This window comes from Chiroxiphia lanceolata, chromosome 30 (genome assembly GCF_009829145.1).
Source record: "Chiroxiphia lanceolata isolate bChiLan1 chromosome 30, bChiLan1.pri, whole genome shotgun sequence".
NCBI classification, from domain to species: Eukaryota; Metazoa; Chordata; class Aves; order Passeriformes; family Pipridae; genus Chiroxiphia; species Chiroxiphia lanceolata.
Genome location: NC_045666.1, coordinates 183,306 through 206,640, shown reverse-complemented (window position 1 = coordinate 206,640; position 23,335 = coordinate 183,306). Strand labels below are relative to the sequence as shown.

Sequence of the window (23,335 nt, the reverse complement as noted above, 5' to 3'; positions counted from 1 at the left end):
GGGGCCCTCCGGCTCTGTTCGGCTCAGGATTTTGGGGACAAAGGGGGAGAAAAAGCTTGTTTATCCTCAGCTCTGGGCAAGAATCCCCTCGTGCTGCTCTGCAGAGAAATCCCCCCTGGATTTTGAGCGGCCCCAGCAGGAGGCAGCGGGGAATCCGACTCTTTGAGTTCGGGGAAGGGTTGAGGTGCTTTTCCCCATGTCCTGCCCGCGGAGCTTTGATCCCCAGGGGCTGGAGCTCCCCGAGGGCTGGAGCCGCAGCCGCGGGGCAGCCCTGGATAAGCCCAGCCCGGGAGAAAGCCAAGCTTGGCTCAGCTGAGCCCGCAGAGCAGAGCTGGCACCCGAACCCGCTTTAAAAAAACCCGATCGTGCCGCAGGAGAACCAAGAATTCTTTGTTGAGCGTCACCCGAGAGGTTTCCCGCCCCGAGCCCTCCAACCCTCCTGCTCCCCCCTCGCTCCCGGCCAAGGATCTGCCGCTGGAGAGATCCGGGATGGAGGGAACGTGACTGGAGGCTGGAAACACGGCCCGTGACTACGCACAGCTCGGGTTTTGTGCGGCATTCCTGGGAGGGGAATCATCGGCCCGGAGGAGCAACAGCTCCAGAGGCAGCAGGGAAAGGGATGGCGGGGAGGAGACGCCGGTCCTGGGGTCGGGGAGTGAGAATTCCCTGCTCCAGCCGCATTCCCAGGGCTCTGGAAGGCTCTGGAAGGCTCTGGAAGTCGGCACTCCCAGGCACAGGCAGCTGCAGTGAGGAGGGAAGGTGGGAGGGAGGTTCTGCCCCCCCGGCCCTCCCCATCTCATCCCATCCCTCCATCCCGGCATCCCGAGGATGATCCAGCTCTCCCAGAGCTCCCCGGACACACAAATCCCCCCCAGCCCCTTCCCTGCTCCCAGGACATTTCCTGGAGCTCTGCACGGCCTGGGAGCAGCTCCAGGGCTTGAATTTGCCTTCACGTTTCAAGAACCTGGGTAAAGTTTTAGTTCCTGGCACTGGGAAAGCTCCTCCAGCCCCAAAAAAGCTCCTTCAGCCCCAAGAAAGCTCCTTCAGCCCCAGAAAAGCTCCTCCAGCCCTAGGAATGCTCCTCCAGCCCTGGGAAGGCCCCTCCAGCCCCAAGAAAGCTCCTCCAGCTCCTGGAAAGCTCCTCTGGCTCTGGGAAAGCTCCTCTGGCTCTGGGAAAGCTCCTCTGGCTCTGGGAAAGCTCCTCCATCCCTGAGAAAGCCTCTCCAGCCTCAAGAAAGCCCCTCCAGCCCCAAGAAAGCTCCTCCAGCACCAAGAAAGCCTCTTCAGCCCCAGGAAAGCCCCTCCAGCCCCAAGAAAGCTCCTCCAGCCCCAAAAAAGCTCCTCCAGCCCTGGGAAAGCTCTTCCAGCCCTGAGAAAGCCCCTTCAGCCCCAAGAAAGCCTCTTCAGACCCAGGAAAGCTCCTCCAGCCCCGAGAAATCGCTTCCAGCCCCTGGAAAGCTCCTCTGGCTCTGGGAAAGCTCTCCAGCCCCGGGAAAGCTCCTCCAGCCCCAGAAAAGCTCCTCTGGTTCTGAGAAAGCTCCTGCAGCCCAACAACAAGTTTTCCACCAGGAATCCTGCCCTCTCCGGCCTGCAAGCACACGGAGGGAGGGAGGGAGGGAATCCGAGCTACACCTCTGCTAATGAACCACCCAAAACCTGTCGAGAGGCAGTGAAAGGGAACAGCAGAGGAGGCAGCTCAGCCTCGTTATGCAACAGCCTCGTTATCTAATGACCACGGACACCCTATAGGGGCTCTTTGTTTGCAGAGGGCAAGGGAGAGAAATGCCACCAGCAGCTGAGTCACTGGTTCACCGAGAGGCTCCGAGGACGTTCTCAGGTGGAAACTTTTCCAGTTTCACCTGCTAATTTGGGAGGACCGGCCGATTGCCCGGCTCCGCCCCCCGCCCTGTAACCCGGCTCCTGCCGCCCTTGCATATATAGAAAGGTATGGCCCCGCTCCCGGCCGTGGAGACGGAGCCCGGAGCCGCAGCCACCCCGAGCCCGCCGCCCTCCCGCCATGAGGAAGGAGGTCCTCACCCTGGCCTTCGCCCGCGCCGTCTTCGTGGAGTTCCTCTCCACGCTCATCTTCGTCTTCATCGGGCTGGGCTCGGCGCTCAAGTGGCCCTCGGCGCTGCCCTCCATCCTGCAGATCGCGCTGGCCTTCGGCCTCGCCATCGGCTCCCTGGTGCAGGCCTTCGGCCACATCAGCGGCGCCCACATCAACCCGGCCGTCACCATCGCCTTCCTCGTGGGCAACCAGATCTCCTTCCCACGCGCCCTCCTCTACGTGCTGGCCCAGCTGGTCGGGGCCATCGCCGGCGCCGGGATCCTCTACGGCGTCACCCCAGCCAACACCCGCGGCAACCTGGCCGTCAACGCCGTGAGTGCCCGCCCGTGCTCCTCGGCCTCCTCCTCCACCCTCCCTCCTCCTCCTCCTCCTCCTCCTCCTCCTCCTCCTCCTCCCGAGCCCTCGGTGGCCCCGGGAGCGGCTCCGGGGGGTCGGTTTTCCCTTGGAGGGTCGAGGGCTCCCTGTAAGTTGAGGGTACTGGGAGCTCTTCTGGCTCTGGGAAAGCTCCTCCAGCTCTGGGAAAGCTCCTCCAGCTTTGGGAGCTCCTCCAGCTCCGGGAAAGCTCTTCCAGCCATAGGAAAACTCGTCCAGATGTGGGAGTTCCTCCAGCCCTGGGAAAGCTCCTCCAGCCCTGAGAAAGATTCTCCAGCTCTGAGAAAGCTCCTCCATTCCCAGGAAAGCTCCTCCAGCCCCAGGAGAGGAGCCCAATCCGTGGGGAGCAGGGCTGGGGGAGCAGGGCAGTGCCATCCCAGCAGGGCAGAGCCATCCCAGCTTTATGGAGCAGGATGGGGAAGCAGGGCAGTGCCATTCCAGCTGTGGGAAGCAGGGCAGTGCCCTGACAGCTCTATGGCCAGGTTTGGGGAGCAGGGCAGTGCCAGGACAGCAGGGCAGTGCCATGCCAGCTTTGGGAAGCAGGATGGGGGAGCAGGGCAGTGCCAGGACAGCAGGGCAGTGCCATGCCAGCTTTGGGGAGCAGGATGGGGGAGCAGGGCAGTGCCATCCCAGCTTTATGGAGCAGTGCTGGGGGAGCAGGGCAGTGCCATCCCAGCTCTGTGGCCGGGTTTGGGGAGCAGGGTAGTGCCATCCCAGCTGTGGGGAGCAGGGCAGTGCCGTGACAGCTTTATGGAGCGGGCGATGAGTGGATGTTTCTGCACCTCCTTTAACAAGCGCTTCCTCGGCCCCGAGGGCCCGCGTGAGTCACCGCCCGCATTGAGACGTTCGGGAGCGCAGCCTCCCCTTCCCGGGGATTAGCGCCGGGATCGGAGCCGTGCCAGGGCGGGGGGGGAGGGAGGGAGCAGAGCCCAGTCCGACCAGTATGGGCAGGGGGAGCCCAGTCCCACCGGGGGAGCTGGGAACGGAGAGGGGGGAGGGAACTGGGGGAGAAGGATGAGCGGGAGGGTGTCGAGAGGGGAGGAGGGGAGGCAGCAGGACCCCCTGGCAGGAGCAGGGCTGAGGAACAGCTCTCCAGCCGCCCCGGGGCAGCGCTGGGAAAACACCGGGAATGGGAGCGGGGGAGCTGCCGCTCCAACCCCGGCCGGGTCCGGAGCCCTGGGAGCGGCACGGGCACGGGGCCGAGGGAGGAGGCACCTCCTGGCATCGTGTGCCACCCCCTGGCATCGTGTGCCACGTGTGCCACCCCCTGGCATCGTGTGCCACGTGTGCCACGTACTCTGTGTCCCGGACCGGCCAGATGGGGCTGAAAACCCAGCAGGGATGGGTTGGGTCCCTTTGTCCTTCCCGTGACGGTCCCAGGGGTTTGTGCAGAGGCACCGGGGCAAAAACAGCCCCTGGGACCTTCATCCCAGCCCTCATCCTCCATCCCAGCCCTCACTCTCCATTCTAACCCTTGTTCTCCATCCCAACCCTTCCCCTCCATCCCAACCCTCATCCTCCATCCCAACCCTCGTTCTCCATCCCAACCCTCTCCCTCCATCCCAACCCTTGTTCTCCATCCCAACCCTCTCCCTCCATCCCAACCCTTCCCCTCCACCCCAACCCTCTCCCTCCACCCCAACCCTCTCCCTCCCTCCCACACCGGCTGCTCCTCGTCCTCCGGGGAAGGTGCTCCACAAACCGGAGGGGAGAAGTCGGGACGAGAAAAATCACAAGGATCAAAGGGGGAGAAAATGCAGGAAAAAGGGATTTGGTGGGAAAACGCTGAATGTTGAGGAGACAAGGAGACGGAGGGAGATGTGGAGAGCCCAGGGCAGGGAGGGGCTCGGGGCAGAGCCGGATTTTGGAGCCTTACAGAGGGAGAAGGATCATTCCCTTCCTTCCAGAGGAGCAGCCGTGACCCCGAGCGGGGCCGGGGGTGGGCACAGCGGACCCTGGGGGGGCTTCTCATCCAACATTCCCCTCCACCCCAACCCTCTCCCTCCACCCCAACCCTCTCCCTCCCTCCCACACCGGCTGCTCCTCATCCTCTGGGGAAGGAGCTCCACAAACGGGGGGGGGAGAAGTCGGGACGAGAAAAATCACAAGGATCAAAGGGGGAGAAAATGCAGGAAAAAGGGATTTGGTGGGAACGCGGAGACAGGGAAGTGGAGAGAGCTGTGGAGAGCCCAGGGCTCGGGGGAGAGCCGGATTTTGGAGCCTTACAGAGGGAGGAGGATCATTCCCTTCCTTCCAGAGGAGGGGCCGTGACCCCGAGCGGGGCCGGGGGTGGGCACAGGGGACCCTGAGGGGGCTTCTCATCCAACATCCCCCTCCAGCCGAGTGCCCAGGAGAGCCCGGGGAGGGGAGTTATCACCTCGTTATCTCGTTATCTCATTATCCCGCTCTCTCCTCGGCAGCTCAACAACAACACGACGCCGGGGCAGGCGCTGGTGGTGGAGATGATCCTGACCTTCCAGCTCGCCGCCTGCATCTTCGCCTCCACCGACAACCGGCGCAGCGGCAGCGGCTCCCCCGCGCTCTCCATCGGCCTCTCGGTCACCGTGGGGCACCTCGTGGGGGTCGGTGTGCGGGGAACGGGGAGGGTCCAAAAAATACCCCACCTTCCACCCTGGGGGGGAAATGGGAATCCTGGGGTGGATAAAGGGGCTCGAGAGCTAGAGGGGAGGAGCAGGGGGTGGTCTGGGGGGAAAATGGGAATTCTGGGGAGGATAAAGGGGCTCAGGAGTTAGAGGGGAGGAGCAGGGGGTGGTTTGGGGGTGGAAACAGGAATCTTGGGGAGGATAAAGGGGCTCCAGTGGAGGATAAAGGGGCTCCAGTGATGGAGTGGGGGAGCAGAGACGGTTTGGGGTGGGAAACAGGAATCCTGGAGAGGATAAAGGGGCTCCAGGGGGTGATAAAGGGGTTCAAGAATCAGAGAGGGGGGAGCAGGAGGTGATTTGGGGGTGAAAACAGGAATCCTGGGGAGGATAAAGGGGCTCCAGTGGAGGATAAAGGGGCTCAAGAGTTAGAGAGGGGGAGTAGGGGGTGATTTGGGGGTGGAAACAGGAATCTTGGGGAGGATAAAGGGACTTCAGGAGATGATAAAGGGGCTCCAGTGATGGAGTGGGGGAGCAGGGGAGGGTTGGGATGCGAAAATGGGAATCCTGGGAAGGATAAAGGGGCTCAAGAGTTAGAAGGGGGGAGCAGAGAGGGTTTGGGGGGGAAAACAGGATTTCTGGGGAGGATAAAGGGGCTCCAGTGATGGAATGGGGGGAACAGGAGGGGGTTTCGAGGGGAAAACAGGAATCCTAGGGAGGATAAAGGGGCTCAAGAGTTAGAGAGGGGGAGTGGGGGGTGATTTCGGGGGGAAAACAGGAATCCTGGGCAGGATAAAGGGGCTCCCATGGCAGAGACAACCCGGGGCTGCTCCTGGCTGGGCTGGGGGGGGTCAGAGGCAGCCCCGGGGCCGTTCCAGCCCCTGACCCCGGAGGTTTGGCCCTGGTTGCACCTCGGTGGTGTTTTGGCTCCCCCAGATTTACTTCACCGGCTGCTCCATGAACCCCGCCCGCTCCTTCGGCCCCGCCGTGGTCACCAGGAGGTTCAGCCCCGCGCACTGGGTGAGTTCGGAGGGGGCACAGAGCGCGAAAAAGGGGTAAAACAGGGCAAAAAAGGGATCAAACGGGCAACAAAGGGATCAAACAGTAAAAAGGGGATCAAACAGGGCAAAAAAGGGCTCAAACAGTGCTGGAGAAGGAGGCAAGCGGTGCCCCGGAGGCGTCGGGAACAATTGCCCCGTGGCCCGGAGGGGGACAGGGATTAACGGAGGGGGACAGGGATTAACATCCCATGGAATCCTGGAATGGGTTGGGATGGAGGGACCTTAAAATCCTCCAGGGTGTCCAACGCCCCCCCCCCCCCCCCGGTTCGGGCAGCTTTAAAAAGTGGAAAGCAGGAAAATCAGAAGCCGTAAAATCAGGGATGATTTTCGAGCCCAATAAAATCTTTCAGTTTGATGTCGAGGGGGTTTATCTTTGTTAAAAAAGAAATCTTTATAAAAAGACTGTTTGTTTTCAAGTGAGAATGAATAGTCATTTTTTTATCTTTATATAAAAATATTTTAGCTTCATAATAATATAATAATATTATGTATAATATTATAATTTATATATTTTATACATTATAATATATAATATATTTTTATATATTATAATATTATGTATTATATGTTATTATATATAATACATAATATTATAATTTTTAAATATTATGTAATATATAATATTTTATATATAAGATGTTATATATTATATTCATTTTTATATATAATACATAAATATACATAATATATAATATATGATATATAATATGATATATATTATAATATATAATATATATAATATATATAATAATATAATTTTATCTTTATAAAAAGTATTTTTATCTTTATAAAGAATGACTATTTAGATACTGTGTCAGTTTGAACCGAGCAAAACAAAATTCCTTTGAGGATTCCCGAATTTTAAATGGATGCCTTTGCTTAAAATGCTGCATCCTCCTGACATCAAACTGATTTTTACTGTTTGGACGTGGCTGAAACTTTTCTTCTCCCAAAACAAGTTTTGAGTGATTGTTCCCAGCTGGGAAGTGGGAACTTCGGTGGTTCTCAGGAAGGTGTCCCACGGGCAAAGACACTTCCCACCATCCCAGGGAATCCAACCTGTCCAGGGACACTTCCAGGGATCCAGGGGCAGCCATAGCTTCTCTGGGAAACCCATCCCAGGGCCTCCCCACCCTCCCAGCCAGGAATTCCTTCCCAAAATCCCCCCTAAATCCCCCCTTTCCCACTGGGAAGCCATTCCCTGTGTCTGTCCCTCCAGCCCTTGTCTCCAGTCCCTCTCCAGCTCTCCTGGAGCCCCTTCAGGCCCTGGAAGGTCTCCCTGGATCCTTCTCCTCTCCAGGCTCACACACACTCATCCCATCCCCCTTTCCATGGGCAGGGACACCTCTCACCATCCCGGGCTGCTCCAAGCGCTGCCCAACCTGCCCTTGGACACTCTCAGGGCTGGGAATGGTCCCTGCTGCTCCCTGAACACCCTCAGAGGGGTGGGAAGCCCCTAGAGAAGCCCAACCTGGGCTTTCCTCTCAGACCCAGCCTTGCAGAGCAAGGGGGTTTGTCCCTCCCGGGATGGGGGTTTGTCCCTCCTGGGATGGGGTTTTGTCCCTCCCTGAGGGGTGGGAGGTGAGGAGCAGGGAGGGGGATGGTGCAAAGGCTGGACCCGGGGCACTCACCTCCCAGACCCGCTCTGACCTGTCCCTGCTGCTCTCCCAGACCTTTCTCACCTCATCCTCGTTCCTCTCCCAGACCTGCTCTGACCTGTCCCTGCTGCTCTCCCAAACCTTTCTCACCCCATCCTGGTTCCTCTCCCAGACCTGCTCTTGTCTCTCCTGCTGCTCTCCAAAATCTCTCACCCTGTCCTTGATCCTCTCCCAGCCCTGTCTCACCTTGGCCTCTTCTGCTCTCCCAGACCTACTCTGACTTGTCCTTGCTTCTCTCCCAGACCTTTCTCACCCTGGCCTTCTCTGCCCTCGAGACCTGCTCTCATCTCTCCTGCTGCTCTCCCAGACCTGCTCTCGTCTCTCCTGCTGCTCTCCCAGACCTGGCTCACCTGTCCTTGCTGCTCTTCAAAATCTTCTCTCAACCTGCCCTGGTTCCTCTCCCATCTCTCCTGTTCCTCTCCCATCCCATCTCACCTGTCCTGGTTCCATCTCTCCTCTCTCCCGGTTACATTCCCATCCCATCTCACCTGTCCCGGTTCCATTCCCATCTCCCCTGTCCCGGTTCCATTCCCATTCCCATCTCCCCTGTCCCAGCTCCATCTCTCCCATTCCATTCCCATTCCCATCTCCCCTGGTTCCATTCCCATTCCCATCTCCCCTGTCCCAGTTCCATTCCCATCTCCCCTGTCCCAGTTCCATTCCCATCTCCCCTGTCCCAGTTCCATTCCCATCTCCCCTGTCCCGGTTCCATTCCCATTCCCGTCTCCCCTGTCACAGTTCCATTCCCCTCTTCCTTGTCCCGGTTCCATTCCCATTCCCATCTCCCCTGTCCCAGTTCCATTCCCATTCCCATCTCCCCTGTCCCATTCCCGTTCCCGTCTCCCCTGTCCCAGTTCCATTCCCATCTCCCCTGTCCCAGTTCCATTCCCCTCTCCCCTGTCCCAGTTCCATTCCCATTCCCATCTCCCCTGTCCCGGTTCCATCTCTCCCGTTCCGTCCCCATTCCGGTGTGACCGGTGCCGGGTTCCTCTCCCATCTCCCCAGTTCCATTCCCATCCCATCTCTCCCGTTCCGTCCCCATTCCAGTGTGACCGGTGCCGTCCCCGCAGGTGTTCTGGGTGGGCCCGATCCTGGGGGCGAGCCTGGCGTCGCTGCTGTATTTCTACGTGCTGGTGCCGTACTGCATGGCCCTGTCCGACCGCCTGGCCATCCTCAGGGGCACCTACGAGCCCGAGGACGACTGGGAGGAGCAGCGGGAGGAGCGCAAGAAATCCATGGAGCTCACCCCGCCTTAGGAATCCCGGGGGGCCCGGGGGGGGGTCGGCAGTGCCGGGGGAGGGCTGGAAAACCCCTCGGAGCTCGGCCGGCCCCTCCTGCCACACCCACGGCTTTGAGCCACAGCTTCCCGCCAGCCACGGCCGCAGCACAACCTTAAACCCGCGTCTCCTTAAGCCCAAGGCCGGGCCTAAGGCAGGCGGGGGGTGTAAATACCCCCCTTCCCGCACGAGTGTGAGCGTAGACCCCCACCAGCCCCCCCAGCACAGCCCAGCACTGACCCTCGAGCCCGGGGCAGCCCCTAAGCTGGGCTTAACTACCCTCTCAGCCGGGTTTAAACCCCACCCCCTCGGCTCCATAGACCCCCCTCCAGCCCCCCAGCACAGCCCAGCACCGATCACCGAGCCCGGGGCAGCTCCTAAGCCGGGCTTAACCCCCACCTTGGCTCCATAGACCCCCTTCCAGCCCCCCCAGCAGAGCCCAGCATTGGCCGCGAGCCCGGGGAAGCCCCTAAGCTGGGTTTAACCATCCCCTAAGCCGGGTTTAACCATCCCCTAAACCGGGTTTAACCCCCCCCCCAGCCGGGTTTAACCCCCCCCTCGGCTCCATCTCCCCCTCCCCGGGGCTGAGGCCGCTCCTTTGGGCTCCCCCTGGGTCTCAGCGCCGGCCCCGGGGGTGGGAATACCTTTTTTGGGGGTCCCCCAAAGGGACCCCCCTGCTCGTAGCTGCTCTTTCCCCCTTTCCTGGTGCCGGGGTCTGTCCTATTTATTCAGGATTTTTGTTAGGATCCCGCAGGGAGATCTTTGTAAATAAACAGAGTTCTTTATTTATTGCCAATAAAGGAGGCTTTAAAAGAAAAAAAAACAACAACCGTCCACGGGTGTGTGAAAGCGCTGGGGGGGGGCGGGGGGGGCGGATTTTGGGAGGGAAAGTGGGATAAGCTGGGTGTAAACTCTCATCCCAAAGGGCCGGGGCGAGGGCTCAGAGCCCAAATCCTGCGGCCCCTGGGGCTTGGGAGGGGAAAACGGGAATCCTGGGGAGGATAAAGGGGCTCCAGTGATGGAGAGGGGGAGCAGGGGGTGGTTTGGGGGGGGGGAAACAGGAATCCTGGGCAGGATAAAGGGGTTCAAGAGTTAGAAAGGAGGAGCAGAGAGGGTTTGGAGGGGAAAACAGGAATCCTGGGCAGGATAAAGGGGTTCAAGAGTTAGAAGGGGGGAGCAGGGGGTGGTTTGGGGGGGAAAACAGGAATCCTGGGGAGGATAAAGGGGTTCAAGAGTTAGAAGGGGGGAGCAGGGGGTGGTTTGGGGGGGAAAACAGGAATCCTGGGGAGGATAAAGGGGCTCCAGTGGGTGATAAAGGGGTTCAAGAATTAGAGAGGGGGGAGCAGGAAGGGGTTTGGGATGGGAAAACAGGAATGCTGGGGAGGATAAAAACTCCTACAGCCCCCAAAATTGCCTCTTCAATAAACTCCAGCTCAACTTTAAGAAGCTCCAACCCAACTTCAACACCTCCCAACTCAACTTTAACAATTCCCAATTCCTACAGCCCCCCCCCCGAAAAAATGCCTCTTTAATAAATCCGACTCAGCTTCGATCGTTCCCAACTCCCGCAGCCCCCAAACGTCTCTTCAATGATTCCAACTCACCTTTAATCACCCCCAACTCATTAAAGTTGAGCTGGGACTTATTAAAGTCAGGTCCCAACTCCTGCAGCCCCAAAATGCCTCTTTAATAAACCTGAATTCAACTTTGATAATTCCCAACTCAACGTTTATAATTCCCAGTTCCTCCAACCCCCCAAAAACCTCCTTTTTTAGTAAATCCCAAATCAATTTTATTCATTCCCAACTCCTCCAGACCCCCCCAAAAAACTCCTTTTTTAATAAGCCCCAACTCAACTTTGATAATTCCCAACTCCTCCAGCCCCCCAAAACCCTCCTTTTTTAATAAATTCAAATTCAATTTTATTGATTTCCAACTCCTGCAGCCCCAAAATGCCTCTTTAATAAACCTGAAATCAACTTTGATAATTCCCAACTTCTGCAGACCCCCAAAACCTCCTTTTTTAATAAATCCCAATTCGATTTTCATAATTCCCAATTCCTGCAGCCCCGAAAGTGCCTCTTTAACAAACCTGAACTCCATTTTAATAAACCCCAACTCAACTTTGATAATTTCCAACTCCTCCAGACCCCCCCAAAAACTCCTTTTTTAATAAATCCCAATTCAATTTTATTTATTCCCAACTCCTCCAGCCCCCCCCAAAACCTCCTTTTTAATAAATCCCAATTCAATTTTCATAATTCCCAACTCCTGCAGCCCCCAAAAACCTCCCTTTTTTAATAAATCCCAATTCAATTGTATTAATTCCCACCTCCCCCAGCTCCAAACGCCTCTGGAAATCCCGGGAATTTGGGGGTTCCGGGCAGCTGCCCCAGGGTGGGAGCAGGAGGGGTCCCTGTGCCACCACCCCACCCCCCCCGGCACACGGGGTTTCCCTGGAATGTGGGAATTCCCAGCGGGATCGGGGCCATTCCCGCTGCCCGGGCTCCTCTTTCCCTCCCCCTTCCCAGGATCCAGCGGCCGCTTCCCGGTTTTTCCCCGGCTCCGGACAAAGAGGTTTTGTTGGGAAAGGTCGGACCCGGAGCCGGGAGCGTTTCCCAGGGAGCGAGGAGGGGATTAAACCCGGTTTAGTTAAACCCGGTTTAGTTAAACCCGGTTTAGTTAAACCCGGCTTAGTTAAACCACAGCCCCGGGGCGGAGCCCTCCGAGCCGGCCCAGCTCCCACACCCGGGATTTGGGGCTGGTTTATCCCGAACAGGAGCTCTCCAAGCTCTTGGATCAGGATTTGGGGCTGGTTTATCCCAAACAGGAGCTCTCGAAGCTCTTGGATCAGGATTTGGGGCTGGTTTATCCCAAACAGGAGCTCTCCAAGCTCTTGGATCAGGATTTGGGGCTGGTTTATCCCAAACAGGAGCTCTCCCAGCTCCAAGGAGCAGCAGGAGGAGGGAGGACGAGCCCTCGAGGACTTTCCCAGCTGCTCCCGGGGTCTGGGATCGGCTCCATCCCGGAGAAATCCCGGTGGAACCAGCCCCGAGCAGCGGCCAAAGCAAACGAAGCCCTGGCAGAGCCCTCCTGGATCCGGCTCCTCGTCAATCCTGGCCCAGGATTAATTCTGCTCCGGGAGCAGCTGCCAGGGGACACAAAACCCTCTTGTGCAACCCGGATTAAATAAAATAAAAAGGGGGGGGAATGAAAACAAACAAGCTTCAAATGTCCTGCACGATCAGCCCTTTTTTTAATATTATTTTTTGATTATTTTTATTTTATTATTTTTATTACGATTTTAATATTTTTGTTATAGTTTTATTATGTTTTTAAAATAATTTTTAATTATTTTTTATTTTATTATTTTTATTACTATTTTAGCGTTATTTTATTATGGGTTTTGAAATAATTTTTGATTTTTTATTATTTTTATTATTATTTTTATTATTTTATTAATTTTTCTTATGGGTTTTTAAAATAATTTTTTATTATTTTTACTTTATTATTTTTATCACTATTTTTATTGTTATCATTATTTTATTATGGTTTCTGAAATAGTTTTTTTACTTTTCAAATTTTATTATTTTTATTATGATTTTATTATTTTATTATTATTTTCTTCTGGGTTTTTAAAATAATTTTTGATTCTTTTTATTTTATTATTTTTATTATTATTTTATTTTATTATTATTATTTTATTATGGTATTTAAAATAATTTTTTGATTTCTTATTTTATTGTTTTTATTATTATTTTATTATGGTTTTTTGAAAATAATTTTTGATTATTTTTAATTTTATTATTTTTATTATAATTTTTTGTTTTCATTATTCTTTTATTAGTGTTTTTAAATTATTTTTATTTTTTATTTTATTATTTTTTTATTTTATGATTTTTTATTGCTTTTTTTAAATAAGTCTTGATTTTTTTTTTTTTAAAAAGCCACCAAGGAAAACAACCAAAAAAAAAATTTAAAAAAATCAATTCCTCTTCCCCGACGAGTCTTTCCACTTTCTCAGAGGGGTTTTTTCCCTCGTTCCCTGTCCCGTGTTTATTCAGGGACAGTGCGTTGAGTTCCTGCCGAGCAACCAAAGGCAACGAGCCCTTTTCCCACCCTTTTTTTTTTTTAAGAATTCCTTATTTTTCCAGCTCCTTCTCCCTCGTTCCCTCCCCCGGAGCCCCCCGGGGAGATCAGAGTCGGTGGGAATTGGGAACCTTTGATCGCCTCCCGAGGGAGCGGGGGGAGGAAAATCCCTGGCGGGGGTTGGTTCCTTCTCTCTGCGAGCACAAAAATCTCCGCGTTCGGCCAAGGGGGGCCCGGCGGGAACGGTTAATCGGCCGATAAAGCGATTTATCCGCCCCGCTGGGCTGAGCAAACAGACAAACACACACCCAGCGCCCCGCTGACATCAGCCAAGGCTTTTCCTTGGATTCGTGCCCGCTCTCCGTGTCTTTTCCTTGGATTCGTGCCCGCTCTCAGTGTCTTTTCCTTGGATTCGTGCCCGCTCTCCGTGTCTTTTCCTTGGATTCGTGCCCGCTCTCAGTGTCTTTTCCTTGGATTCGTGCCCGCTCTCCGTGTCTTTGCCTTGGATTCGCGCCAGGTTTTGGTTGGATTTTGAGGCGAAATTTTGAGGTGAATTAAGCAGAGCTCAACTCTGAGAGGAAGCAGAGCCCGGGCCCGGGTTTACTCATCCCCCCCCTGCCCCTCCCGGCCCTCAGATCCGCCGGGTTTTCCATGGAAACGCCTGGGAAGAGACACCTCCGCGTGCCAGACCTTCGGCGGGGTGACGGTGCGAGTGTCGATCCCGGAGCAGGGAACAGGGAACAGGGAACAGGGAACGGGGAAGAGCCGCCCCCGGCCGGGCGCGATCCCGGAGGAGCTCAAATCCCACGGGATCCAAACCCACTGGGAATTAATCCCCGCCTGCCCGGCTCGGGCGCCACTGTTTAGTCCCAGTTCCAGGCTCAAAATTAAACCCAAAGTGGTCAAACGTGGAAGCCAGGACTGGTGTGGGGGGGATGTTTCTGCCCGGGTGCGGGAGCTGCGGGAAGCAGAGCCTGGACCAGGGTTTTAATCATCCCTCCTGCCCCTTCCAGCCCCTAAATCCACGCGGTTTTCCATGGAAACGCCTGGGAAGAGACACCTCTGTGGCAGGGGCCACCCCGAACCTCCCGGACTTTGTTAATCCCAGTGTTGATCCCAGCACAGGGAACAGGGAACAGGGAAGAGCTGCCCCCGGCCGGGCACGATCCCGGAGGAGCTCAAATCCCACGGGATCCAAACCCACCGGGAATTAATCCCCGCCTGCCCGAGTCGGGCTTTGCTGTTTAGGACCCGTTCCAGGCTCAAAATTAAGCTCAAGTGGCCGCAGGACCTGGGGGGGGAGGGAGGGGGGGGAATGTTTCTACCTGGGCACAGGAGATGCAGGTCTGGAGGCAACTCCTGCCAGGACCTGGGAGGGCTCAGATCCTTCTGCCAGGACCTGGGGGGACTCAAATCCTCCTTTCCCAAATTAGGGGGGCTCAAATCCCCCTGTTCTGATCTGGGGGGACTCAAATTCCCCTGTTCTGACCTGGGGGGACTCAAATTCCCCTGTTCTGACCTGGGGGGGACTCAAATCCCCCTGTTCTGGCCTGGGGGGACTCAAATCCCCCTGTTCTGACCTGGGAGGACTCAAATCCCCTGTTCTGACCTGGGGGGACTCAAATTCCCCTGTTCTGACCTGGGGGGACTCAAATCCTCCTGCCAGGGCCTGGAGGGGCTCAGATCCTCCCACCCAAGGCTCGAGGCTGGTCTGGGTAAATTCTGCCCCAATTCCTCACCCGTGCTGGGCCCTGGTGAGGCCACACCCCAATTTCTGGGGTCAGGTTGGGGTCACTCAGGACAAGAAGGGCATGGAGGGGCTGGAGCGTGTCCGGAGCTGGGGAAGGGGCTGGAGCACCAGGAGAAGGAGCTGGAGAACTGAGGGAGCTGGGGGGGCTCAGCCTTGAGAAAAGGAGGCTCAGGGGGGACCTTCTGGCTCTGGAATTCCCTGGAAGGAGGTTGGAGCTGGGGGGGGTCGGGCTCTGCTCCCAGGGAACAAGGGACAGGAGGAGAGGGAACGGCCTCCAGCTGTGCCAGGGGAGGGTCAGGTTGGACACCAGCAGGAATTTCCTCATGGAAAGGGGGGTCAGGCCTTGGAAGGGGCTGCCCAGGGAGGTGGGGGAGTCCCCAGCCCTGGAAGTGTCCAAAAAAAGTGTGGATGTGGCCCTTGGGGACACAGTCGGTGACCAGGGAGGTGGGTTGATGGTCCCGGAGGTTTCTCCCAACCTGAACCATTCCAGGGGGGCTTTAGATGGACACTGGGGGAAATTCCCCAATATAGAGGGTTGTTCAACTCTGGCACGAGTTTTCCAGGGCCATGGTGGTGTCCCCACCCCTGGAAGTGTCCAAAAAACATGGATGTGGCCCTTGGGGACACAGCCGGTGGTGACCACAGAGGTAGGTTGATGATCCCAGAGGTTTCTCCCAACCTGAACCATTCCAGGGGAGGTTCCGTTGGATACTGGGCGAAATTCCTCAATGGAAAGGGTTGTCCAGCCCATGGTGGATTCCCCATCCCTGGAAGTGTCCAAAAAACATGGATGTGGCCCTTGGGGACACAGTTGGTGACCAGGGAGGTGGGTTGATGATCCCAGAGGTTTCTCCGAACCCGAACATTCCCAATTTCGGGAAAAGGAGGCCTCAGACAATCCAGGGGAGCCACAAACGCACCCACACAAACTCCCCGTCTCCAGGGGAAGGATCCAAAGGGTCCCGAGTCCCTCATTCCCCGATCCCAAGGGGAGGGAGGAGCCAGAGCCGCAGGAAGGCCACGGGCGGCTGAACAAACACGGGCGGCTTCGGCTCCGGCCGAGCGAGTGAATCTGGAGGCGCAATTTGTCATCTAATTACCCGCCACGCCCGGGATTAATTGGGCATTTGAGAGCAGAGCGGGGGGTGATTTATGGCCCCATCGGGTTTCATCAGCCGCTGCCGCTGATTGATGCCGGGCTTAAAAGCCACCGCAAACAGCTAAAAACAAAGAGCCTGAAGAGGGTTTGTTTTTTTTTTCCACCAGAGTTAAGAGCTGTTTAATCATCCCCGAGCCCACCGAGGGCTGCGAGGATCGAGAGGGGGAAATTAAAACCTCAAAAGAGCCCGAATAGGGTTTGGGGTTTTTTTCCCAGATTTAAGGGTCGTTTAATCATCACCGAGCCGACCGAGGGCTGCGAGGATGGAGAGGAGGGAACTAAAACCTCTGCAAGCAGCCAAAAAAGAGCCCGAATAAGGGTTTGGGGTTTGTTTTCCCGGAGTTAAGAGCTGTTTAATCATCCCCGAGCCCGCCAAGGGCTGCGTTGATCGAGAGGGCGAAATTAAAACCTCAAAAGAGCCCGAATAGGGTTGGTTGGTTTGTTTGTTTTTTCCCCAGAGTTAAGAGCTGTTTAATCATCCCCGAGCCGGCCAAGGGCTGCGTTGATCGAGAGGGGGAAATTAAAACCTCAAAAGAGCCCGAATAGGGGTTTGGCATTTTTTTTCCCCAGAGTTAAGGGCTGTTTAATCATCCCCGAGCCCGCCGAGGGCTGCGATGATCGAGAGGGGGAAATTAAAACAGTCAAACAGCCAAAAAAAGAGCCCGAATTTGGGGTTGGCATTTTTTTTCCTCAGAGTTAAGGGTCGTTTAATCATCCCCGAGCCCGACAAGGGCCGCGATGATGGAGAGGATGGAATTAAAACCTCTGCAAGCAGCCAAAAAAAGAACCCGAATAAGGGTTTGGGGTTTTTTCCCCAGAGTTAAGGGCTATTTAATCATCCCCGAGCCCGCCAAGGGCCGCGATGATCGAGAGGGGGAATTAAAACAGCCAAACAGCCAAAAAAAGAGCCTGAATAAGGGTTTGGGGTTTTTTCCCCAGAGTTAAGAGCTGTTTAATCGTCCTCGAGCCTGCCGCGGGCTGCGAGGATCGAGAGGGCGGAATCAAAACCTCCGGACTCCAATGAGGATTTTTTGCCTCGCTCGCGAGGCGGGAATTTTTCCCACAAGGGGGTGAGGTTTCCGTGGAATTCTGAGCGGGAAGGAACAAAGGGAAGAAAAAGGGAGAAAGAGGAAAAAAAGAGCCAAAGAAAGATCAAGAATGGAGGAAAAATAAACGCGATGGTTTTCCCATGCTCGGAGCCAAAAGGGCCGTTTAGAAATCGACCGTTAACCCGAATAAACCATTAACCAAAGGGGTCATTAAAGGCCCGTCCTGACCCTGATCAGGGGGCGGAGGGTGGAGGGGGCGAAACCTGAGCCAAAGCACCGCAAACCAGCGCTCCCAGCGCTCCCAGCGCTCCCAGCGCTCCCCCAGCGCTCCCAGCGCTCCCAGCGCTCCCAATGCTCCCAGTGCTCCCAGTGCTCCCCCAGCGCTCCCAGAGCTCCCAGCTCTCCCAGCGCTCCCAGTGCTCCCAGTGCTCCCAGCATTCCCAGTGCTCCCAGGGCCCAGAGCTGGGTCCCAGTACGAACCCGTAGAGCTGGTGCTGGTGCCCCGAGAGGCTGAGGGTACTCAGAGCACCCAGAGGTGCCCCCAAACCCACCTGAGACCACCCAGAGGTGCCCCCAAAACCTCCCAAGAGCTCCCAGGGGTGTCCCCAAAATCTCCCGAGAGCACCCAGAACCCGTATCCCTTCAGGAACGGGGGAGAGGGGACAGGAGGGACCACCTGGGGGGGACAGGGAGAAGGAAGGACCACCAAGGGGTACTAAGAGGAACAGGTCAGGGGGGCCTAGGGAGCAGTAGGACCACCAAGGAATAAATTCATAAATTCACCCTAAATGGGGATAAATAAATTCATAAATTGGCCCATAAATAAATTCATAAATTTGCCCGAAACGGGGATAAATAAATTCATAGGTTCACATGAAATGAAGACAAATAAATTCATAAATTCACGTGAAATGGGGATAAATAAATTCATAAATTCGCCCTAAATGGAGTTGAATAAATCCATCGATTCGCCCCAAATGGGGATAAATAACGTCATAAATTCACTCAAAATGGGGATGAATAAAGTCATAAATTCACTGGAAATAGGGATCCACCACTGGGTAAAAACATCCTGAGCCGGATTTTGGGCAGGGCCACACGGCCTTGACCCCACGGCTTCACATTCTGTTCCCTGCCTTAAAAAAATAAAACAAAACCAAACTAAACCCACAAAGTGCGGAAAAAAGAGGCAGAGAAATAATCCCTGAGCGCTTTGGGAGCTGCCCAAAATACCTGGTGGGAACTCAGAGGAGGGGAAGAAGAAGAGCATCGTTCTGGAACGGCCCCTCCCTGTGCTCCTCGAACCCGGCAGAGCAAAAGCAACCGAAAAAAAAACCCCACAAATAAAAAAGTCCCGCGGCCGAACCCGCGCCCCTGGCGATGCCCCCGGCGGGGGAGGAGGATCCAGCGGGAAGCGGCGACCCGAGAAGGTTCTTTCCTTCCCTTCCCTGCCCATTCTGCCCCTCCGGGACTCGCTGACGCAACGGGAAGAAAATCCCCTCCCCCGGGTCGGGGTGTGGGGAGGGAGGAGGCCCCAAAAAACACCTCCAGCCACGAGGAAAACGAGGGGTGGGAAGTGCTGATTCACGGGACACCGGGTCCTAAATCACACCCCACCCTCCTGCCCGGGGTTGGACCCGAAATGGGCGGCAAAGCGTGAGAAAAGTTCCTCCCTGGAATTTGAAAAAACGGCAAAAACTCAGGAAACAAAAGGGAGGGATTTATTCAATACATTGGACCTTTCTCACGCTGAGTTTTCAGGGAGAAAAGACCCCTCAGGTTTAAATTTCACACATTTTTACAGTTTTACAAAATCCCACCTTTTCCAGGTGAGCTCGATATATTCATTTTTTTGCCTAAAAAGGTTTCTTTTCCCCAAAAAGGGGCTTTCCTTTCTTTCCAGTCGGTTGCTGGGCATCCTCCTCTGCCAAAAATGAGGGATCTTCCTTTGTTCTTTTGGCCCGAAGAGAGAAGAGAAACACACTCCCCCCCCTGTGCACGACCACGAGATTCTCACATGTGGCCCTGAAAGATTTTAATTTTTAAGAACTTTCACATTTCCCTTTTTCAACCTAAAAAAAAGACCCCGATACTCGAGTTCAGATTTTGGAACTTGGATATCTTTACAACTTCACGATGCACCTGCACATATATAAAAAACTATATTTTCATTTCTCATAAAAGGGCTCTGCAGGGGATCCCAGGGGACCCAAAGCCTTTGTTCCTCCTTTGGTTTGCAGGAAATCCCCCCAAAATGAACGAGCTGGGAGCAGTCGGGTGTGTCTGGACACTTTGGGGTTGTTCTCAGGCGTTGAATCATCGGGGCAGGAGCTGGCTGGGGGCAGGAGGAGGCTCGGCAGGTCTGGGTTAAATTTAAGAGCAGGCTTAAAATTTCAGAGCAGGCTTAAAGTTTCAGAGCAGGCTTAAAGTTTCAGAGCAGGCTTAAAATTTCAGAGCAGGCTCAAAATTTCAGAGCAGGCTCAAGCACAAGTGCAGGCCCACGGCAGCTGCAGGATGCAGAGGGGATCAGACCCAGCCAGGCTGGGTTTAGGAGGGGCAGGTCCTGCCTGACTACCCTGAGCACCTTTTCTGACCTGGGGACGCTCCTGGGGATGAGGGGAAGGTGTGGGGGTGTCTGCATGGACTTCAGCACAGCCTGGGACATCGTCTCCCATGAGATAATCCTGGAAAAGGCTTGGATAGGGGCACTCTGGACTGGGTTGGGAACTGGCTGGAGGGCTGGGCCCGGAGAGTGGTGGGGATGGAGCTGCATCCAATTGGGATCACCAGGGGTGTCCCCAGGGGGATGGAGCTGCATCCAGTTGGGATCACCAGGGGTGTCCCCAGGGGGATGGAGCTGCATCCAATTGGGATCACCAGGGGTGTCCCCAGGGGGATGGAGCTGCATCCAATTGGGATCTGGTCACCAGGAGGTGTCCCCAGGGGGATGGAGCTGCATCCCATTTGGATCCAGTCACCAGGGATCAGTGCTGGGCCCAGTCCTGTTTAACACTTTTATCAATGATTTAGATGAGGGGATCGAGTCCCACCATCAGCACATTACAGCTGACACCAAACTGAGGGGGTGTTGATCAGCTGGAAGGCAGGAGGGCTCTGCAGAGGGACCTGGACAGGCTGGATCCAGGGGCTGATTCCAAGGGATGAGGTTCCACAAGGCCAAGTGCCGGGTCCTGCACTTTGGCCACACCATCCCCCTGGGCTGGGGCCAGAGTGGCTGGAGAGCAGCCAGGCAGGAAGGGAGCTGGGAGTGGGGATGGACAGGAAGCTGAACAGGAGCCAGAGTGTGCCCAGGTGGCCAAGAGGGCCAATGGATCCTGGCCTGGATCAGGAACAGTGTGGCAGCAGGAGCAGGGAAGGGATTGTTGGCCTGGGCTCATAGAATCATAGGATCATGGAATCACAGGATCATGGAATCACAAAATCATGGAATCAGCCAGGTTGGGAGGGACCTCCGAGCTCATCCAGCCCAACCCTCGCTCCAACCCCGCCGTGGTTCCCAGCCCGTGGCACTGATGCCACATCCAGTCTGTCCTTAAACACCTCCAGGGACGGAGAATCCACCCCCTCCCTGGGCAGCCCATTCCAATGGCTGAGCACCCTCTCTGGAAAGAATTCCTTCCCAATATCCAACCCAAAGCTGGCGAGGCCACCCCTGGAGTGCCGTGTCCAGCTCTGGCCCCTGAGTTGAGGAAGGCCATGGAGGGGCTGGAACAGGTGCAGAGTGGGGTTGGAGCGAGGGTTGGACTCAATGATCTCAGAGGTTCCTTCCAACCTGGCTGATTCCATGATTTTATGATTCCATGAGCTGTTTCAGGTTCTGCTGACCATCTCCATTTTGGTCAGAGCCGTTGGCAAAGAACCCTGGATTTGCTGCCCAGAGGGAAAAAGGCTTCTGTTCCTGAGACAAGTGGAACAACAGAAACTGTTCCAAACTGTTAAAATCATGTTTGAACTATTTTTCTGTGTGTATTGTCCAATACCACCAGTAACTATGGGTTAGGTTGAGAACCAAAATTTACATTTGGCTTTAGTAAAATGCACCCAATGTTCTTCATGGAAGCAAGTGCTGGATTTGCAACATGGATTCGGCTGAAATCTGGCAACGAGTTTAAATCCTACGCTGGGCAATTCCTGAGGGTGTCTCATTCGGTTTACAGAGATATCTTCGATAAACTCGCTCATGGTTACCAAATCTGAACCTGGATAAAACAGCCATTCCTGTTAGTTGTATAAAGTGTTAGATCATAACAGCTTGTTGTATGGTTGGTGTTGGAGGTGTTGGTCATCTTACTGGAACAATGTTAAGTACAGATGGTACAGATTGGACAGGGTGGAGTTTTGTCCATCTCTAAAGGGGGGACTGATGCCTCAGAGCTTTTGGGGTTTTTTTTAGCTTTTGTAGATTTTAGAAGCAGCTGTGTAGTGAATGTAGATTTTAACGTAGCTGTCTTATATCCCTTACCCTTAACACAGTACTTACACATCCCCAACTCTCTTACCCCATTCTGTATCAATCCCTCTGAATTCCCTCAGCGTGTTTAGTCTTCTTGTCATGGTAGAATAGGAGAAAAACAACCCAAGGCCTGGACCAGAAGATATCACACAGACACAGCGACCTTCGAGCCCAGGACTCTGGAGGAACTCCAAGAACTGTGTGTGCTGCAAAGAAGGGGTCCCAAAGACCCCAACCCCAATTCTCAAAGGGGCATGTCAGGGGGCAGAACCAGGGGTGGACAAATTGGGATTGGATGGACCTTATTATAAAATCATAGAACCACTGTCTAGAGTCGTGTGTCAGGTGTGTTCCCTGGGTCCCAGGCCCGAGATTAAGGGACCTGATCTCTTTATCTTATCTCCCACATGAAATTGGTCGGGACTCTTTTTTTTTTTCTCCGCTTGGTCTTTTAGGCAACAGTTTTAGGCAACCTCACAGGTTTTTTTACCGTCTTTCTAAATTCGAAAGACAGATTTTTTTTTTTTCTCACCGCCGTCCTTGGCCGCCGTGGCTCTTTAAAGCTCTCAGGGGGCTTTTTAAACGCCCCGAAAGCACCGTTTAATCCCGAGCGCTGCCGGTTCCCGACGCCGGAGCGGCCCCGCTCCCGGTTCCATAATTCCCCGGAGCATCCCGCGAACGCTCTACCTCCTCGGGAATTGTTTTGTCCGGGAATGATCGCCCAGCCCACTCTTTAAACACCTCCAAAGCGCCGTTTAACCCTGTGCTCCCTCGGGAATTAATTAGGCCGGGAGTGATCGCCCGGGCGGCGCACGGGGGGAGCGCTGCCCCAAAGGCCTGGGGAACATCACGCGCAAGGGAAAAAAGGAGGAGCTGGAAAACCCCCGGCGTCCTGATTTTCAGGTCTGAGCCGCTGCAGAGGAGCCGCGGGGACGTTAGGAAGTTCCCTTTCTGCTCGCCCGGGGAAATGCCTGGAATTCTTACGGGGTGTTTCTCCCGTCCTCGGGATTTGATGGATGGTTCGGGGGGTTTTTCCTCCCGAAATGAGTTTGAGTTGGATGCGGAATTTCTCCTGGGCGGGTCCTGTCAGGATTGCGAGGAATAAACCTGGGAATAAACGCTGGGAGGGGCTGGTGACCCCAAAATCCTCCCCTGATACACCCAAAATATCTTGGGATCCCCTTCAGATCCCTGTGAGCCACCCAAATTCCTGTGACCTCTCAAATTCCTGGCACTCCCTTCCCCAAATTCCCAATTTCCCCCCAGATTCCACGTGGGATTAAAGGGACCGAGGCTCCCGGTGATGGTTTAGTGCTTCTGGCTGGGGGAGTCTGAGGGGGTTTGGGAAGGCTGAGGTACCCCAAAATCCCTGGGACCTCCCCAAAAATTCCTTTGACACCCCTCCAAAATTCCTCCACCCCTGGAGTGCCTGAAATTCCCAATTTTTCCTCCTAATTCCATGTGGGAAAAAAAGGACCTAGGCTCCCAGTGATGGTTTAGTGCTGTTGGGTGGGAGGGGTTGGGGACCCCCAAATCCTTCCCTGAGACACCCAAAATATCTTGGGATGCCTCCCAGATCCCAGTGAGCCACCCAAATTCCTGCGACTGCTCAAATCCCCAGGACCGCCTTCCCCAAATTTCCAATTTCCCCCCAAATTCCACGTGGGACTAAAGGGCCCGAGGCTCCCAGCGCTGGTTTGGCGCTGCTGGAGGGGGAGCTCTGGGCAGCACGAGGGGCCTCCTGTTTTCCTGCTCGGAGCTGAGCAGGAAAAGCTCCC

General features: G+C 54.9%; 1 protein-coding gene across 1 annotated transcript; it reads left to right on the top strand.

The window, feature by feature from the left end:
- The first annotated feature begins 2,002 nt into the window (after positions 1 to 2,002).
- Positions 2,003 to 9,095, top strand: AQP5 (aquaporin 5). Its single transcript, XM_032713474.1, has 4 exons — positions 2,003 to 2,380; positions 4,861 to 5,022; positions 5,977 to 6,060; positions 8,830 to 9,095. Exons 1-4 carry the CDS (start codon positions 2,018 to 2,020, stop codon positions 9,013 to 9,015), a joined length of 795 nt encoding a protein of 264 aa, XP_032569365.1. The 5' UTR covers positions 2,003 to 2,017; the 3' UTR covers positions 9,016 to 9,095.
- The last annotated feature ends 14,240 nt before the right edge of the window (positions 9,096 to 23,335 follow it).

Coding starts and splice junctions, on each gene's coding strand:
- AQP5 (XM_032713474.1), top strand. CDS start 2,018: ATGAGGAAGGAGGTCCTCACCCTGGCCTTCGCCCGCGCCGTCTTCGTG. Junction 2,381..4,860: donor GCAACCTGGCCGTCAACGCC/GTGAGTGCCCGC, acceptor TCTCCTCGGCAG/CTCAACAACAACACGACGCC. Junction 6,061..8,829: donor GGTTCAGCCCCGCGCACTGG/GTGAGTTCGGAG, acceptor CCGTCCCCGCAG/GTGTTCTGGGTGGGCCCGAT.